General features: G+C 36.6%; 1 protein-coding gene across 5 annotated transcripts in view; it reads right to left on the reverse strand.

Annotated features, from left to right (window-relative positions):
* Positions 1-14,544, reverse strand: part of PTPN2 (protein tyrosine phosphatase non-receptor type 2) — a 33,961-nt gene that overhangs the window by 9,450 nt on the left and 9,967 nt on the right. For 4 of the 5 annotated variants that reach the window (XM_054192893.1, XM_054192895.1, XM_054192894.1 and 1 more), the window contains exons 3-7: positions 12,839-12,939; positions 12,074-12,172; positions 10,774-10,911; positions 4,094-4,303; positions 2,508-2,666 (exon numbers count right to left, since the gene is read on the reverse strand). In XM_054192893.1, the coding sequence (XP_054048868.1) occupies positions 2,508-2,666; positions 4,094-4,303; positions 10,774-10,911; positions 12,074-12,172; positions 12,839-12,939 (707 nt within the window). The remainder of the gene's footprint in view (positions 1-2,507; positions 2,667-4,093; positions 4,304-10,773; positions 10,912-12,073; positions 12,173-12,838; positions 12,940-14,544) is intronic. The other variant, XM_054192896.1, reaches the window with a different exon arrangement.

The following is a 14,544-nucleotide window of genomic DNA, read 5'->3' on the forward strand; positions in this document are numbered from 1 at the left end:
AATCAGAGACAATTTTACTACTCTCCTGAAATAGAAGGAATTTTCCATCAAGAATTCTATTTTAAACATGTAATAACAATAGCTCAAATGCTGGTAATTTTAAGTTTAAATATCTATGACAAGACTTCGTGAATGGCAGGACTGGTAAAATAACGTACAACTTGGAGCAGACGACAAGGAGGATTGTCGTCTCCTTGCTAAAGGAGATAAATTGCCTTCGCCATTTTATGATAGTACCTGCAACTTTACAAAAAAGAACAACCAAAAAAAAGTATCTCAGGAACTGAAGTACTACACTGCGTCTTGTGAAATTATGTCTGGAAGAAACAAAGAAGTGATGAAGTTTGATTTCAGAAATACAATTGTCCTTAAAATTATAACTAAAATGCCTGTGTAGGGGAGCTAAGACTTGGGTCCTGTATTGCCTCTGGGAATGAACGGACACAAGGGAAAGGCACATTAACATGCGCAGTTGACAGAATCAGGTGAATTTCAGATACGGTTTTGGGATTCACAAGTTTCAGTAGGAAATTATAATATTCTTGTTCTCTGCCTGCAAAAAACATGGACCTAAGGAATTCGACCTTTTTTGTCCTTTCAAAGCCACGAATTTGTTTTCCAGAAACCACTCCTTTCATCAGATTTTTCTGAAGGAGTGACGGTAAGTTATTCTACTATGTTGTTGAAGCACTATTAACTTATCTTTATTATGAAGGAATTTTATAGAAATGAAAACTTCAGTCTTCTTCCACCTCACCCATTTTATATGGTGCAGTGCTGTAGTATAATTAAGAAGCAAGAAATTGCAGCAGCACACCAACCACACGCCTCTGCAGGGCTTCAGGGCAACGCAGGGGAGTGTATGATCCTTCCTTTTGGTCACACATGGAAATCCCACCGTCACTAAACGAGGGGAAGAGGCTCCTCACAGCCCAATAAAAGCATTGCAGTTGCAGCCACTAGCTGTAAGCAAGTAAAGGTTCAGGTATACGTTGCGTTTGTCTGCACAGTTTACTGACTTCTGAAATCCATGGAGATATTGAAGATGAAGGTTTGGATAATGTTATATTAGAGAGGCGTTCAATGACTTCATGCCCTCCCCATCACTAGCAGAGAGAAGCGAACACCTGAACACATGCTCTGAACAGTACAACTGTTTGTTCCATATGGGGGGAAAAAAAAAATGATCTAGCTGACCTTGAAAGGAGAAATACTCCTATTAAGTACTGCCAATTGATTTTCTGCACATGACCCTGAGGCCTGAAAAGCACCAGGACGACTGCCTGCACTGCAGAAGAGACTGGTTTAAGAAAGATCATCTGAACAATCATAACAAGAAAAAGAAGAAAAGAACAAATGAGAAGTGTGCCTTCTTAGGCATTCCCTTAGTATGAAGATATAACACACTTGAACCTGACAAGCAGTATTCTGAGTTGACAATGCTCCCTTGTATCCAGAAACAAGAAAATCCGGCATCTAGGATAGGTAAGTGTGGGAACCAGGGCTGCTCACAGTTTGGAGCACGGTTTTTTAAAAAACAAAGCAGAAATATTATTAAAGAGAATACCCTCATACCACCAAAAATAGCTTCCAGAAAATAAAGAGGCTAAATTGCTGTTCGCGTTAGGATGAATCACGCAGTCTGCCAGGCATATGGTGTCGGACTAGCAGCACACTACCTAGGTGTTGATTAGTAGTTGTGCAAAATTATTTCTTTATTTACTTGGCAAGTCAAGAAACATTTGTCAAAGAGAAGAATCTGACAACTCACAGAACCACAGAAAAGAGGAAATGTGTTTTAGCTTATCTGCTTCATTCATGATTTTAAGAAATCAAGGAAATATGAAAGCCCTAGCCTACGAAAGCAGAACTAAGTTTGTTTCGCAGCCTGCCCTCCCAGTCCTCCCTCCCATCTAGCCCCAGCCATTCAAAATAACTGTAGCTACTGTTACATCTGCAAGCCACGCTGATAAAATAATGAGATTTGGTAATCTGTTTGCCCCAAAACTCATTATATCTGGCTAGATTCTACTAAAAGTAACACAAATTTTAAAGGATATGGGGGGAAAGAAAAATTAAATAGCAACTTCGCTAATAAATGTGATCAGTAGCATCAGGCAACTTTATTGTTAGGAAAACATATAGCAAAGATCAAGAAATCCTAAAAAGATCCTTGCTATCTTTTCAAAGTGATACTGGGCATTACTTCTGCTTTTCAGTATTGAAGATATTGATTTAACCTTTTTTTTTTTTGGAAAAAAAAAAAAAAAAATTTGTACAGACAAGTTGCTTTTATATTTTACCTAAGAGGGGACAAATACATAGGATTAAAAGGTTAGCTGACAGAAGGCGCTGATCAGATACCCTCTAATACCTTCTAGGCATCTATTGAAAAAGGAAATTATTTAAACCCCAAAAAGTTACATGTTTTAAAATAGTTTGGAGCTCATTTTTAACTAGTTACCAGTCTACTGTTTATGGTTAAATATATGGAGCTAAACATTTACCTGTATAGTTGAATCGCCCATTATAAATTTTGCTCCTTCTATTACAGCCATATATGAAAATCTTAGTTGATCAGGAGTCTGAATAAGTCCCATCCGGTATTTTCTCATATCCAGTAATACTTTCTTTATATCTACAGAAAATGGGTCTTTTTTTTCCATCTGTAAAGAAAGTTAAATCAAGACTGTCATTGCTACTCACAGACAATGTATAAAAAAATAATTACAAGTAAAAATTAGTCATAAGATTAAATCTGAAAATTAATTTCTTCATATTATGTTTTTGTTAGTTATACAGGAAATTAACATCTTCAAATGATTTCTACATTGTTTATACAGGAAAAAAGCAAACCATCTAATGAAAGCTTATTATGAACAAATCAATGATCATGTATTAACCAAATAAATCAGTACCCTAATACTGACTCTTAAGAAATTTAGATTTATTCAAGCAGATATTTGTACTTTGAAATAGGACAATGAGAATCAGAACCATAAAGCAATATTTCCTACTGCTCCTGAATGGAACAGTAATTTGGAATGACTGGATGTGGCAGATGTTTCCTTATTTAAAGCAGAATCCCTAATCCAAGCAATGCACACACTTGTCCCCACACTACATTCATGGGGTGTTTTTAACCACATCTCTGCACTTCTTGTAATGTTCACTTTAATTCGTCTAATATTAAAGTATACTTGCATCAAAACATACAACTATGTTTTTCAAAATGCAGGAAAGAAAGAAAGAAGAAAAAAATAAAAATAAACCAAACCAGGGTACAGTTGTCTTAGAATTTAAATGAAATCCTATTTCACCTAATCCCGTACTGTACTTCTGACTATTACCAAGCACAGCCAAAGAGAAAAAAGCCTGTATCTGGACTTCAGAACCCAACAAAAATGTAAAGAGATTTTAAATATTATTTATGATTTAAAGTTCACTCAAGTCATGAGCAATCGTAGATGATGCAGTTCACTGAGATGCAAAAAAGTCTACTCATTCATGTGGTACTGCAACTGGTTATCAAGCCCCACCTCCCAGAGGGCTGCACAGCTAGGGAGAATCTGCACCATCCTCCTTTACATGCTGCAGGAGACCCAGGGGCATAGCATGCCTGAGCTCTCATCCTAGTTCAGATACCAATTTTCTGCAACCTTAAGTAAAGGGGCCTGACAGACCTGCAAGATATTCCATGTTTAGAGAAAAACACCTTACATATTCAGTTGCCTCAGTATATACTCACAAGCCTAACTTTAAGCTCCTATTAAAAAACAAAGAAAAAAAAAACCCTGAACCTTTTCTAAGCACATCTTACATAAAACGAAAAGAATGCTTACTATTTACTTTCCAGGAAGCTTTGAAAATGTGTAAGGTACTTGAAGATGGATTTGTAAATGTATTTGAAGAGCTGTGTTTTTAAACCATCAAAATATGTGAAGAAAAAAAAAAAGTATGATGTCTTAATTAAAGTTTTCACTGGCATGCCATTAACTGAAATGCTTCTAAAGCCTTCTGACCAAAAAGCCCATATTGGGAAGGGAGGCAGAGAGAAGGAAAGAGGTGACAGAGACAATGAGCAAACACTTACCAGAACAAGACAAGTGTCTACTAATGAAAACGTGCCGGAACGTCCTATCCCTGCACTGCAGTGAACTACTGCAGGTCCATGTTCAGGACTTAGTGAACCAGACTCTCTGACTTTAAACAGGAAGTTCAGGAATGAAGCTGGGGATTCAGGAACTCCGAAGTCTGGCCATGTTGTATAATGAAAATGAAAGATCATCCTGGACTCACCACTCTAGAAATGAAAACAAAATAAACAATACAACTAGAAAGTAGTTTACTTTTTTTTAGTTAGCACACATTTCCACAATCTAAATAAATAGCTATTTTCTATTTTAAACCTCCCATTTAGAAAACAATCCAGTAACTTGCTTCAAGTTGGATGACAACCAACAGTGCAACCTGAAGCAGTTTTTCATCCGAGTTGGTAGTTTTCCCCTTTGCAATTATTACCATACACATTTTTTTCTTCTTCTCGAACTTCCAATATTATATCTGGGTTGCTTTACTACTTGCTCCCAAATATTCTTCTTTTTCTACCATTAACATAGCCTAATGGCTGACACCAGTTATTAGACTGCTAGCATTAATACACTGAAAAAAAAAAAAAAATACCCGTCAGCAGTGTAAACACTCTCCGCTCTTGCTCAGAGCAAGTTTTAGTATGAAGAGGTATTAGCATCTCCTTTATACTAACCACACTACTGAGAGGAGCAGGAAGCTTTATGGAAAAGGCCTAGAAGAACCCATATAGCAGGATGTCTAGCAAGACTTCTATTGGATGTATTCATTCTTTGCAAGTAAGAAAGAAGGATTCCGAAACCATGCAGTTGTTTTAGAACCATGCAGCTCCTCTCCTAACATGACCAGTTAACCACAAGTACTGAAATGACGGCAAGAGAGTATGTATCTCTCTGAAAAGCTCTGATGACAAATTTGGATCATATCTTTACTGAACTCACTTCAGACCTGCTGTTAAATGCTACTCTTTGCCTCCCTTCTTTTCTTGCTACAGTGATTTTGAGACAACTCGATGACTGATTTAGCTCGGGAATTTTAGAAAGGTTCAGTTATTTTTATCCTCCCTCCATTTCATCTTATTTTCCACGTAGATTGAAACCTACATAAACCTCCACAAAGTTGGAACACAAGAAGATTTAAAATATCAATGTATTCCAGAAAAGCTATTTTTCTTTTTCAGCAACAGTAAAATATAGCTATGAAATTAAAATACATTCTACTGTTCATCCCCTGCTGTCTGTTTCAATTTCTTACGAGGGACAACTTACAAAACTCCTTTGTGAAGCTAAAATAATCCAGTTCATGATACCACAGTAACAAAAATACTCTCCCATTTTTTTCTTTTGCCTTCAATGCCTGATACAGCAAGTCTGCCAATACTTTCATAGAAAACAGTGGATATTAACATGACTCAAGTCACTCCCAAATGCACAGTTATCTTCCAGGAATATTTTGCCTTTTGGCTAAGAGCTCAACAAGGACAACAGAGTCTGATCCATTATACTGGGAAAATGAGTACACAGTAAGATTTCAAAGGGGAAAAAAAAAAAATCTACCAAGGCCTGAACTGTGCGAATACGCTGAGACTTCCCTTTCTTATTTGTCTGAAGAAAAGCATTAAAAAAAAAAGAAAAAAAAAGTTTGTATTTTCAATCGAGATCATTTTACTGGTCTTCTGTACCTATTTTTTCAAGTAGTGAGTTAACTCACTAATCAACTGCAATTACAAATTTAAGAGGAAAACTGGAGAGATGAGCTAAATGCACGTACTAGGTAAAGCAAACGTTAAAGATGTTTCTTGTGAATCTACATGATCCTTTGAAGTGGTAACTGATACTCTCCCCCTCTCCCTCAAGATTCTTAAATAGCATTCCAGATGAAAGCCTCCCTTATACCATAAGAAGGCAAAAATGCCTTCATCTATAGAAAACAAAGGTAATCTGTGGTTGTTTTGGGGTTGTTTTTTTGTTTGTTTTTTTTTTTTTTCAAATCCCATACTGTAACAAAGACTAGCATCCTCCTCAAAAAAAACCCACCAGCAGTGCTTCAAGCTCATGGTGCCACCCTGCTCACACACTAATCTGAAAATAGGTATTTCTAAAGGAGCGATTAAGCAGTGCTGCTGTACATCTCATCCAGCTCTAACCCACAGAATTACTTTTTTTTTCTTCCTCCTCATGCCATACAAAGGCTTTATCCATCCCACAATTTTCCATCACTTCAGCTCATTTTAAAAATACCTAGTCTCTTCATCTTCCTTCATGAATCCCCATTTCAGTGTACTGGAACTGTCTGGCCTTCTTTGAACTTGCAGTTTCTATTCGTACAGCCAAATCCTATTTGAATATTTCAAACCTCCCACATTTTCTCTCTTCAACAGAATGGCTCTTTCAAGTGGTGCTTGGCAGTCAAGCTGTACAGCTGAAATACTATCTTTGTGTGAGTATCTGTACCACCCTTTCTAAAAGAACTTCCCCTGTCACTGAGCCATACACCACAGCTATCACTTACGTGAAATGATGCAGGACTGTAATGAGAAAAGGTTTGGCTTGCTAAAGATTCACAACTGTTGATGGAGAGAAATTCAATTTTAAAGAACAACTAATTTTATTTCAAGTGTTATCAGGAAACTAGATATTCTTTTAAAGAAAAAAAAGCTGGACTTCAAGACTCAGGCAGTAATATAAAACTGTATATAGGTTATACACACTTCTGCACAATAGCTGAAAACCTGCTTCTTCTATGGTAACTACAACATATTCTTCCAAAATTTATTCCCTAAGACCAGCTACTGGAAAAAAAAAAATCCTTGAATAATCATGGGACAACATTTCAACAACTTTGTAAGAAAGTAAGTCAAACCATTCTAGTGAAAATTTAATGAACTACTGGGATAAGCTTTCAGTAAATAACCAACATAGCTAAAACTGATAAACTCAGAAAGTTACCGCCACACTGCACAGTTCTCCACTGACTGCTGGCAACACTAACAGAATAATCAAAGGATGATCCAACCCACAAGCCATGCTCCACGTTACAAGCAGGCGTCCACATGAGGACTTGAGCAGAAATATAACAGAATGTCAAAAGATTAACCTTCATTAAAACAAGCCTTGTCATAACCTTTTTACAGTGACTAGCCAATCATTCAAAACAAAAAGGTACAAAAATCTTAGAACAACTTCAGGCTGTTCAGTCACTTGAGAGTATGAAAACGAATAAAATACTACCAAGTGTTCGAAGGAAGTTGACGCCTTTGCTATCAAGTGAAACAGGTGAAGACAGAAAAATGCTGGTCTGTCAAGTTTCACACACTCCTTATAAAAGCCTTCATTTCATTGCTTAAGGGCTACTGAAATGGTCTGACACATGAAGACATAAAATACACCTACAACCCCATAGCGGTCCCGTATTTAATGATCATGCCTTGAGTGAATTAACAACTAATCTGATTGTATAAACATGAGAAGGCATGCTGTAGGGGCAATATTCTAAGCACTGAAATTCAAAATCTTGAATCAACTTTTACCACAACGTCTTCTATTTGTTCACTCTAATGCTTGGCAAAATGGTTTTCAAAATGTACGTAAAAATGGCAGTGAGGATAATGGGGACAAATAAACCTCACAAACATTTTGTTGTTTTGGGTTTTTTTAATAACTAGTGCTTATCCTGTAAGTCAACATGGTAATAGCTATGCCCATTGAATCCGCAAAACACTTGACATTCAAGTGAGCGTGGGTTCTCCTTTCGTGTTAGACACTAATACCCCACACCTCAGTCTTATTTCTGTGATCGTGAAGACCAAAATTAATCCCTGCTGCAATCTGACAAAGTGATATGAGGACATCCCACTTGTTTAAAAGCAAGTGTATGCCATGTTTCAGAAAACCCTTCAAGACACTATAAATTACATACATATACACATCTGTGTACAAAGATACGACTAGATCCCAGAACATCACCTGCCATCACCCTCCAAAACAAAAGGTCTCCCATAATATTGTCAAAAAACTTAACAGTCCCATACAATAAGGTTATTTTGCAGATTTAACAGAAGGCTCTCATAAACACCTAACTATCACTCCTCCAGTGCACTCGGAGACTTTGCTTCAAGTCACAGACATGCAATAGCTTCACACATAAATGATTACGAATTTCTTAACATAAGCGCAGTATTTTCCTTCTACCCTTGTTTTCCAACAGAGGGAAGGTTTGTTGAAGCCTTCACAGTCAGTCTTTCCGCAATGGGTTCTGAACCTAAGTGATTACAGCGGTCAACCTTCAGAAGAGCTGACAATTGACACCAACAAAAACGACAGAGGACACACAGTGAACCATGGTGGAAAGGCAGCTTCAAATGTCTACATTCTAAAAATGCAGACTGGGTTGGGCAAAACATAAGGAAATCCTGCAATGATCACCAGCAAGACAAAGCACATTAGAAATATTTTCAAAACTTTTGGAAAGATACCAATAAACACCCTCTCCTCTCCAAAGCTTTATTAAACTACACTAGCTGCAACAGCAAAACCAAATGTTTGCCTGGAACAGATATAAACAAATCAAACCAACAAATGCCTTGATCTACTCCTAAAAAACAAACATCGTCATCCCCTCCCTGCTGCCAAACAGACACCCGCCCCCTGTAATTCTAAATGCTCTTTAACAAACCAAAACAAAAACACCACCAACAAAACCAACCAAATATTCAGAGGTAATTTCATTGGTAACAACATTAAACAAGCACTTTACTCTTCATACATACATATTTTGCTTATGTATTACAGAGATTTCTTGCAGCAACACAAATTTACTTGAGTTCAGAATGGCTGTATTATAAAGACAATTCTAGTTCTATTTTCAAAGAAATACTAAAATTTCTTAAATATTCTTGGAACTAAGAGTATATTTTGTTTGTGAGTCATCTTATATTCCAGGCGTCAAGTGGTTAAATGTCTTACTACTCTGTCTCCACCAAAGTCCCCTCCAGAGTAACTCGTATAAACATAGTTAAGCTCACATTTCAAATTACTGTGAATGCTCAGTTCCCAGAAGTTTTATAGTATAATTATCAAATTCTTACAGAAGGCTGCACTTTACATTTGCAGTGTTACTCTAGAAACTATGCAGTTTTGCTGTTTGAGTAACCAAGTACGTTCTACTTCTTGCAGCTGTTTTATATAAAAGATATTATTTGGAGTTAATATCCCTGGAGCTTTATAGGAGTGCTAGGGCATTAAAATAAAAATTCAATACAGTAATTTTGCTAAGTATTTGCGAAACTGATTTACATGGCATACAAGAAACTCTGTACAGCGCTGACGGGCCTGCATTACCAGTCCAAAGCAAACCCAGAAATTTAAGTGCTCAATAGCTCCAACTCAAAAGTCCACTATAGTATACGGTGTGCTGTTCCTCAAGGGATTTCTGCACTTTCCAGCTAATGTTATGTCCAAACATAAAAATGTAATGGAAATTGCATCCTTTGAAAATAGGAAGTTTAAGATAAGGGGCCAACGTCAGCCAGACAATTCCACGAAGAAGCCTTTTCAGTAGTTAGGAAAACTGGCCTCAGCTCTCCAAAAAGGAAAGTTATTCTTTCTCAGGCACTGGTTTCCAAGCACTCCTCTTTGCCTTTGCTGTCAGTAAACAAACAACTAAACAGAAATTCTTCAGGTCGGTAGGTCAGAATTTCATAAAGCTCTTCTTACATTGAATAGACCAAGAAACAACATGCCAAGTTTTATCATGTTGATCTCCTGAGGGAGGTTTTGAATTAACAAACATTATCTCAAAGTAACATTAACAGTTACTATAGATTAAAATAATTTTGACCAAAAATATCAATGTTTAGTTGTATAAAACAACATGCAAAGGAACATCTTGAGGCTTTCCCTTCCCAAATCCACTGACAAGACAACCTTGAATAAAACTTGCCATACTAACACTTTCAATTAATATAAGGCAAGGTTTATAGGGAGAGAGAATATCTTACAAGACATAGCTGGAACAAACAGACAAGCTCTTCAATCCTGTCTTCAGCTCTGAAACAGAAGCAGCAAATTCCAACCCAAGCTCAGGCCAGGAACAACTTTTTTGAGCTTAACTTGATTAAATTGTCAAAGTGCTTAATTTTTAAGAGAAAAGGATGGTTGGTCCTGTGGAGCAAAAGGGGAGGTAAGCAAGAGGAGATAAAGTTACCTATCTACAGCTGGTAATCACCCCTCCCCCCCAAAAAATTTAGATAGCTGGACTGAATTATATGGAAAACTAAAGTTCCATTAAAAAAAAAAACAAAACAGTAATTGCTGAGTCTGATTTCTGATATCCAAGAGAAACCAGAGTTTTCAACCCCTAGGTTCCTCCTTTTAGGGTATTCCTTACAGCTCCTCTTAGAATCACCACTACCATCACTTACAACTCAGCATGTTAAGGTACTGCCAAACGGAAAATATAACTATAAAAATGCTGAAGCTGCTACCTCTTTTAATGTATAGATTAATTCCGATCTAACTCCTTTGCTTATATGCCACACATACATCTTCAACATTATCAGAAGCAAAGTGCATTAAAATTTTCATTGTAAAAGCTCAATCAAACCTGTAGTGATAATATGCTATGCAGTTTTCATTATATACTTAAGTCCAGGAATAAGAGCTATATAGACTGAGAAAAGCTTACGTTGATATTTTCTAATTGCAGTAGATGTACTGTGTAATAGGATTTGACGTCTTCAGATACTAGCCTCACACGGAAACCTGTTTCACTGAATGTCATAACCTCCTCTTCTTTTGTTGGCCAGTATTGTGCACACTTCACCTAATTTATTTTGTTAGAAAAGGAGGGAAAAAAAAAGAAGAAAAAAAAAAGGAAAATCTCGTTAAGTATCCTAGTACCTTGGGCTTTGCATGAGCAGATTCTGAAACCCCGTTATTCAATACAGTAGACTTAACCACCTGCTCCCAGTCTGAAGAATTCTCAAAGTCTGTAACGTTTATAGACAAATTAGTAAACTGTTTCAATGGCTATTACGCATTCCAGATTTATCTGTTTATGTTTTCTTTCACCACAGAGCTGGCATGTTTTGAGATATACCTTAACGCTTCTCCCTCTCCCGACCTCTAGCTCTCTACAGTGAAAACAGATCTTTATTTGGTTATTTCAACATTTCCCCCCTCCATTTCTGAGGTGCACACCTGCACATTTACATAACTGATGTAACACATCACGTTTTCCCACCTGAATACTGGAGTATCCTAGTGAAACAAAAGAATGAACTAACAAAGCAAGGCAAAACTGTCCCATGTCCTTTATTACTCTTGCCCTGCACTCAAACTTTCTGTAGGAAAACTTTTGCATAAGCAAGCAAGTGACTTTTTAATGGACTAGTCAAATCTTTTTCACTAACAAACCTACTCCGAAGAAGACCCATAAACCTCAAATGACATGCATTTATAACTAAAAACCACAGTGGTTTTAGGCACATTAGCAGAAGAACTACACCACAACAGAAAATTAGTGTATTCTGCATGTATACCACCAGCTGTAAAGAATCAAAAATAACTAGATCAGTTTGGCAGTTACTGGGTAGCAGTTTGTCTTCATTGTTACCAACAGTTAATATCACTATATAACAAATATACTGCTCTGTTAGATTTAGAAGACATAATCTAAAGATACTTTAATTCAAACTTCTTTTCTCACCTTCCTTTTTGTTCTAGAGCATCTTACACTGCTCCTACTCCCCTCTTCTTTCTATCTGTACATCCTCCTTTCTCAGGATGTTACTGTCACCTTTCTGGATGAGTATTTGTTAGATGCTGTTTACACCAAACTGAATTTTGTGTCTTAGCTCCATCACTTTCTTGTTATATTTAATAAATGTTATGCTGTTAGTTCTTCTAACACAACAATCAAATGTTGTTCACCTGTATTAAAATTACGTGGCTTACTTTACAACTTTAGGCCTGATCTTACTTACCGATTCTTTTTCAACAATTCTGTTCAGCATGACAACTGCTTTGGTTTGTTGTTGCCATACCATTAGCCAAAAATGACAACATGTATTAGGCAGTGGACCCTGTGTAATAAGAAATAGAAAAAAAAAGGGTGTGAGAATGTATACACAAAGCAGTGTTTGAACACAGTTAATAGTTCACTGTGCAAAACAGGAAAAAGTCTTCCTCTGGAAAGTTTAAACAAATTATTAGTAGAACGATAGACATGACAGGCAAGAAAGTAACCACACTGCATAGATCATTCCAGTACTTAAAAGCTGGTTGTGGTAGGTTTTTTTAAAACAAACAAACAAACAAACCCAAAAAAACACACCACAGAAAAACAAAAACCAAACAACAAAACAGTAAGAACTCAGGGATGTTTCAGTTTGGGCATCAATACTATTGTGCTGTTAGAACAAAAGCTACTGCAGGCATGCTCAGAAGGTACACAATGAAATAAGAGGTAAAATTCTTGTTGCAACTTATTTCCAAAAGAAGTGAAGAAAAGAGCAAGAAGTACTTTAAAAAGCTTTATATGCGGTAAATTATTCATACTTAAATATTCCCTTTAGCTTTTTCTTAAAATATAAAATAATATGTTCACAAGTAGCTCAAACAGGCACTTAGTATGAGACATGCATAATTCACAGAGACAAGGAACCACCCAAATACAAATCACAACTGCACAAACCCCCCTCCCCCAGAATCTCAATCCCCATAATAACCTAGTAATCGGTACTACTTACCTGTGTTAAAATATAGTATCTCTGGGCTTCTTCTATGACTACTAGGCTGGCATTGATATAGTCATTCTCAGCGTTCTGCAGTTTTACACGACTATGATCATCTAAAATTCAAAGAAAATTAAGAATTAATGATGCATCCATCTTGATGAATACTCTTTAACAGGCAAGTTTAGGTCTGACAAGCAATTAGAATTAAATTCTGCAGTACTAACCAAATGGCAAACTACAAATATATGTGAAACTAATTTCTCATGTAACTTTGATAACTGCTTGTCTCATTCTCCCCTCAGCATTCCCATCAGAGTAATTTCAGGCAGCTATTAATAGAAGCATCTCAGAAAACTAGAATACTCAGTTTTCTTTAAAAAACAACCAAACAAAACAACCTTCCCGCACATACCAAAAGATGCTCACAGCCATCCCTCAACAGTTGCATTTCCTTGGTACAATAGCACCACAACACACACCAGGCAGCACTCTGTCCTATCACACCACATCACTCCACTGCATTGTCTCCTTTCGGTTCAGAATTCCGAGATTTTTGGTGAAATGAAGTTTCATAGGTCGAGATAGAATCATAAAGTTAACTCACACAGCTAAAAATAAATAAATAAATAAAATCTACTTACAATAATTCAAACCAAGCTTTGATCAATTTAATTTTCCCTATAATTTATTAGTACTATACAAAAAATTTAAAAATAATAAAGAAGGATCATATGCAAAAATGTACCTATTTAACAGATCTTCCAATTAAACGAAGCCTAATCTAATTACAGTTTCAGTCTCTCACGATTACACAGGTAAGACAGAAGATTCCCCTATTTATGGCAGAGGCAAGCAGAGGGCTCCGTTTAAAATTCTAACGTTAATATGAGAAAGATTATCAGACTGTCATACTAAAACACTGCATAATAAAAAGTCGCAGTGGCTGTTCCTAGAACCTTTTAGTATCTGATTTATCACCCTCTAGGAGACATTTAGGTAATGACATTCACAGTAAGTAATCCTTCAGACATTTATTAGAACTGTATTAAATAAACAGCATTTTTAGCTTAAAATTTGTACACAACTGCATGCCAGGAAATGCAATCCAAGTGACTGCAAGATCCCTGAAGCTCAACTGCCTAGACAGACTGTTTATGAGAAGAGTAAATAAAAAATGGCAAACTAAAATGAGTTTACGAGACTTCAACACATTTCAGGAAAAGATTCCCTAAATGAACTGACAGAGCAGAGAGTGAATTATGGTGCAACGCCAGTTTTTAACCTGTGTTCGCCTAGTCTAACCCACAAAACTCATTCAGGGTACAGACCGATGGCACAGCTGCTGTTAAAATTAAAATGTCAGTTCACTTTTCCCTCTCCCATCCCCACACCAAAAGGCTAACTTCCTTTTAACAAACATCTTGAGAAATGCACAAAATCCATGGTTTTGACATGAGCAACTACCAAGTATCACATACAGTGCAGCTATGATAGCTGAACTCGGATTAAGTCCTTGTATCACAGCCAGTGTATACAGTGCAAGGCTTATCTAAGAAATCCACGAATATGAACCCAGACAGGCAAAAAGCTGATGGGAATCAAAAAATAGTTACTGAATTAGACACTCGTTCTACGGACTGCTTATATGATTTTACAAATACTTTCCATATGTTTGGAAACATGGGAAAAGTACAGTTACTAGGTCTTGATCTGCTTTC

The sequence above is a fragment of the Rissa tridactyla genome, chromosome 2, assembly GCF_028500815.1.
Source record: "Rissa tridactyla isolate bRisTri1 chromosome 2, bRisTri1.patW.cur.20221130, whole genome shotgun sequence".
Lineage (NCBI taxonomy): Eukaryota > Metazoa > Chordata > Aves > Charadriiformes > Laridae > Rissa > Rissa tridactyla.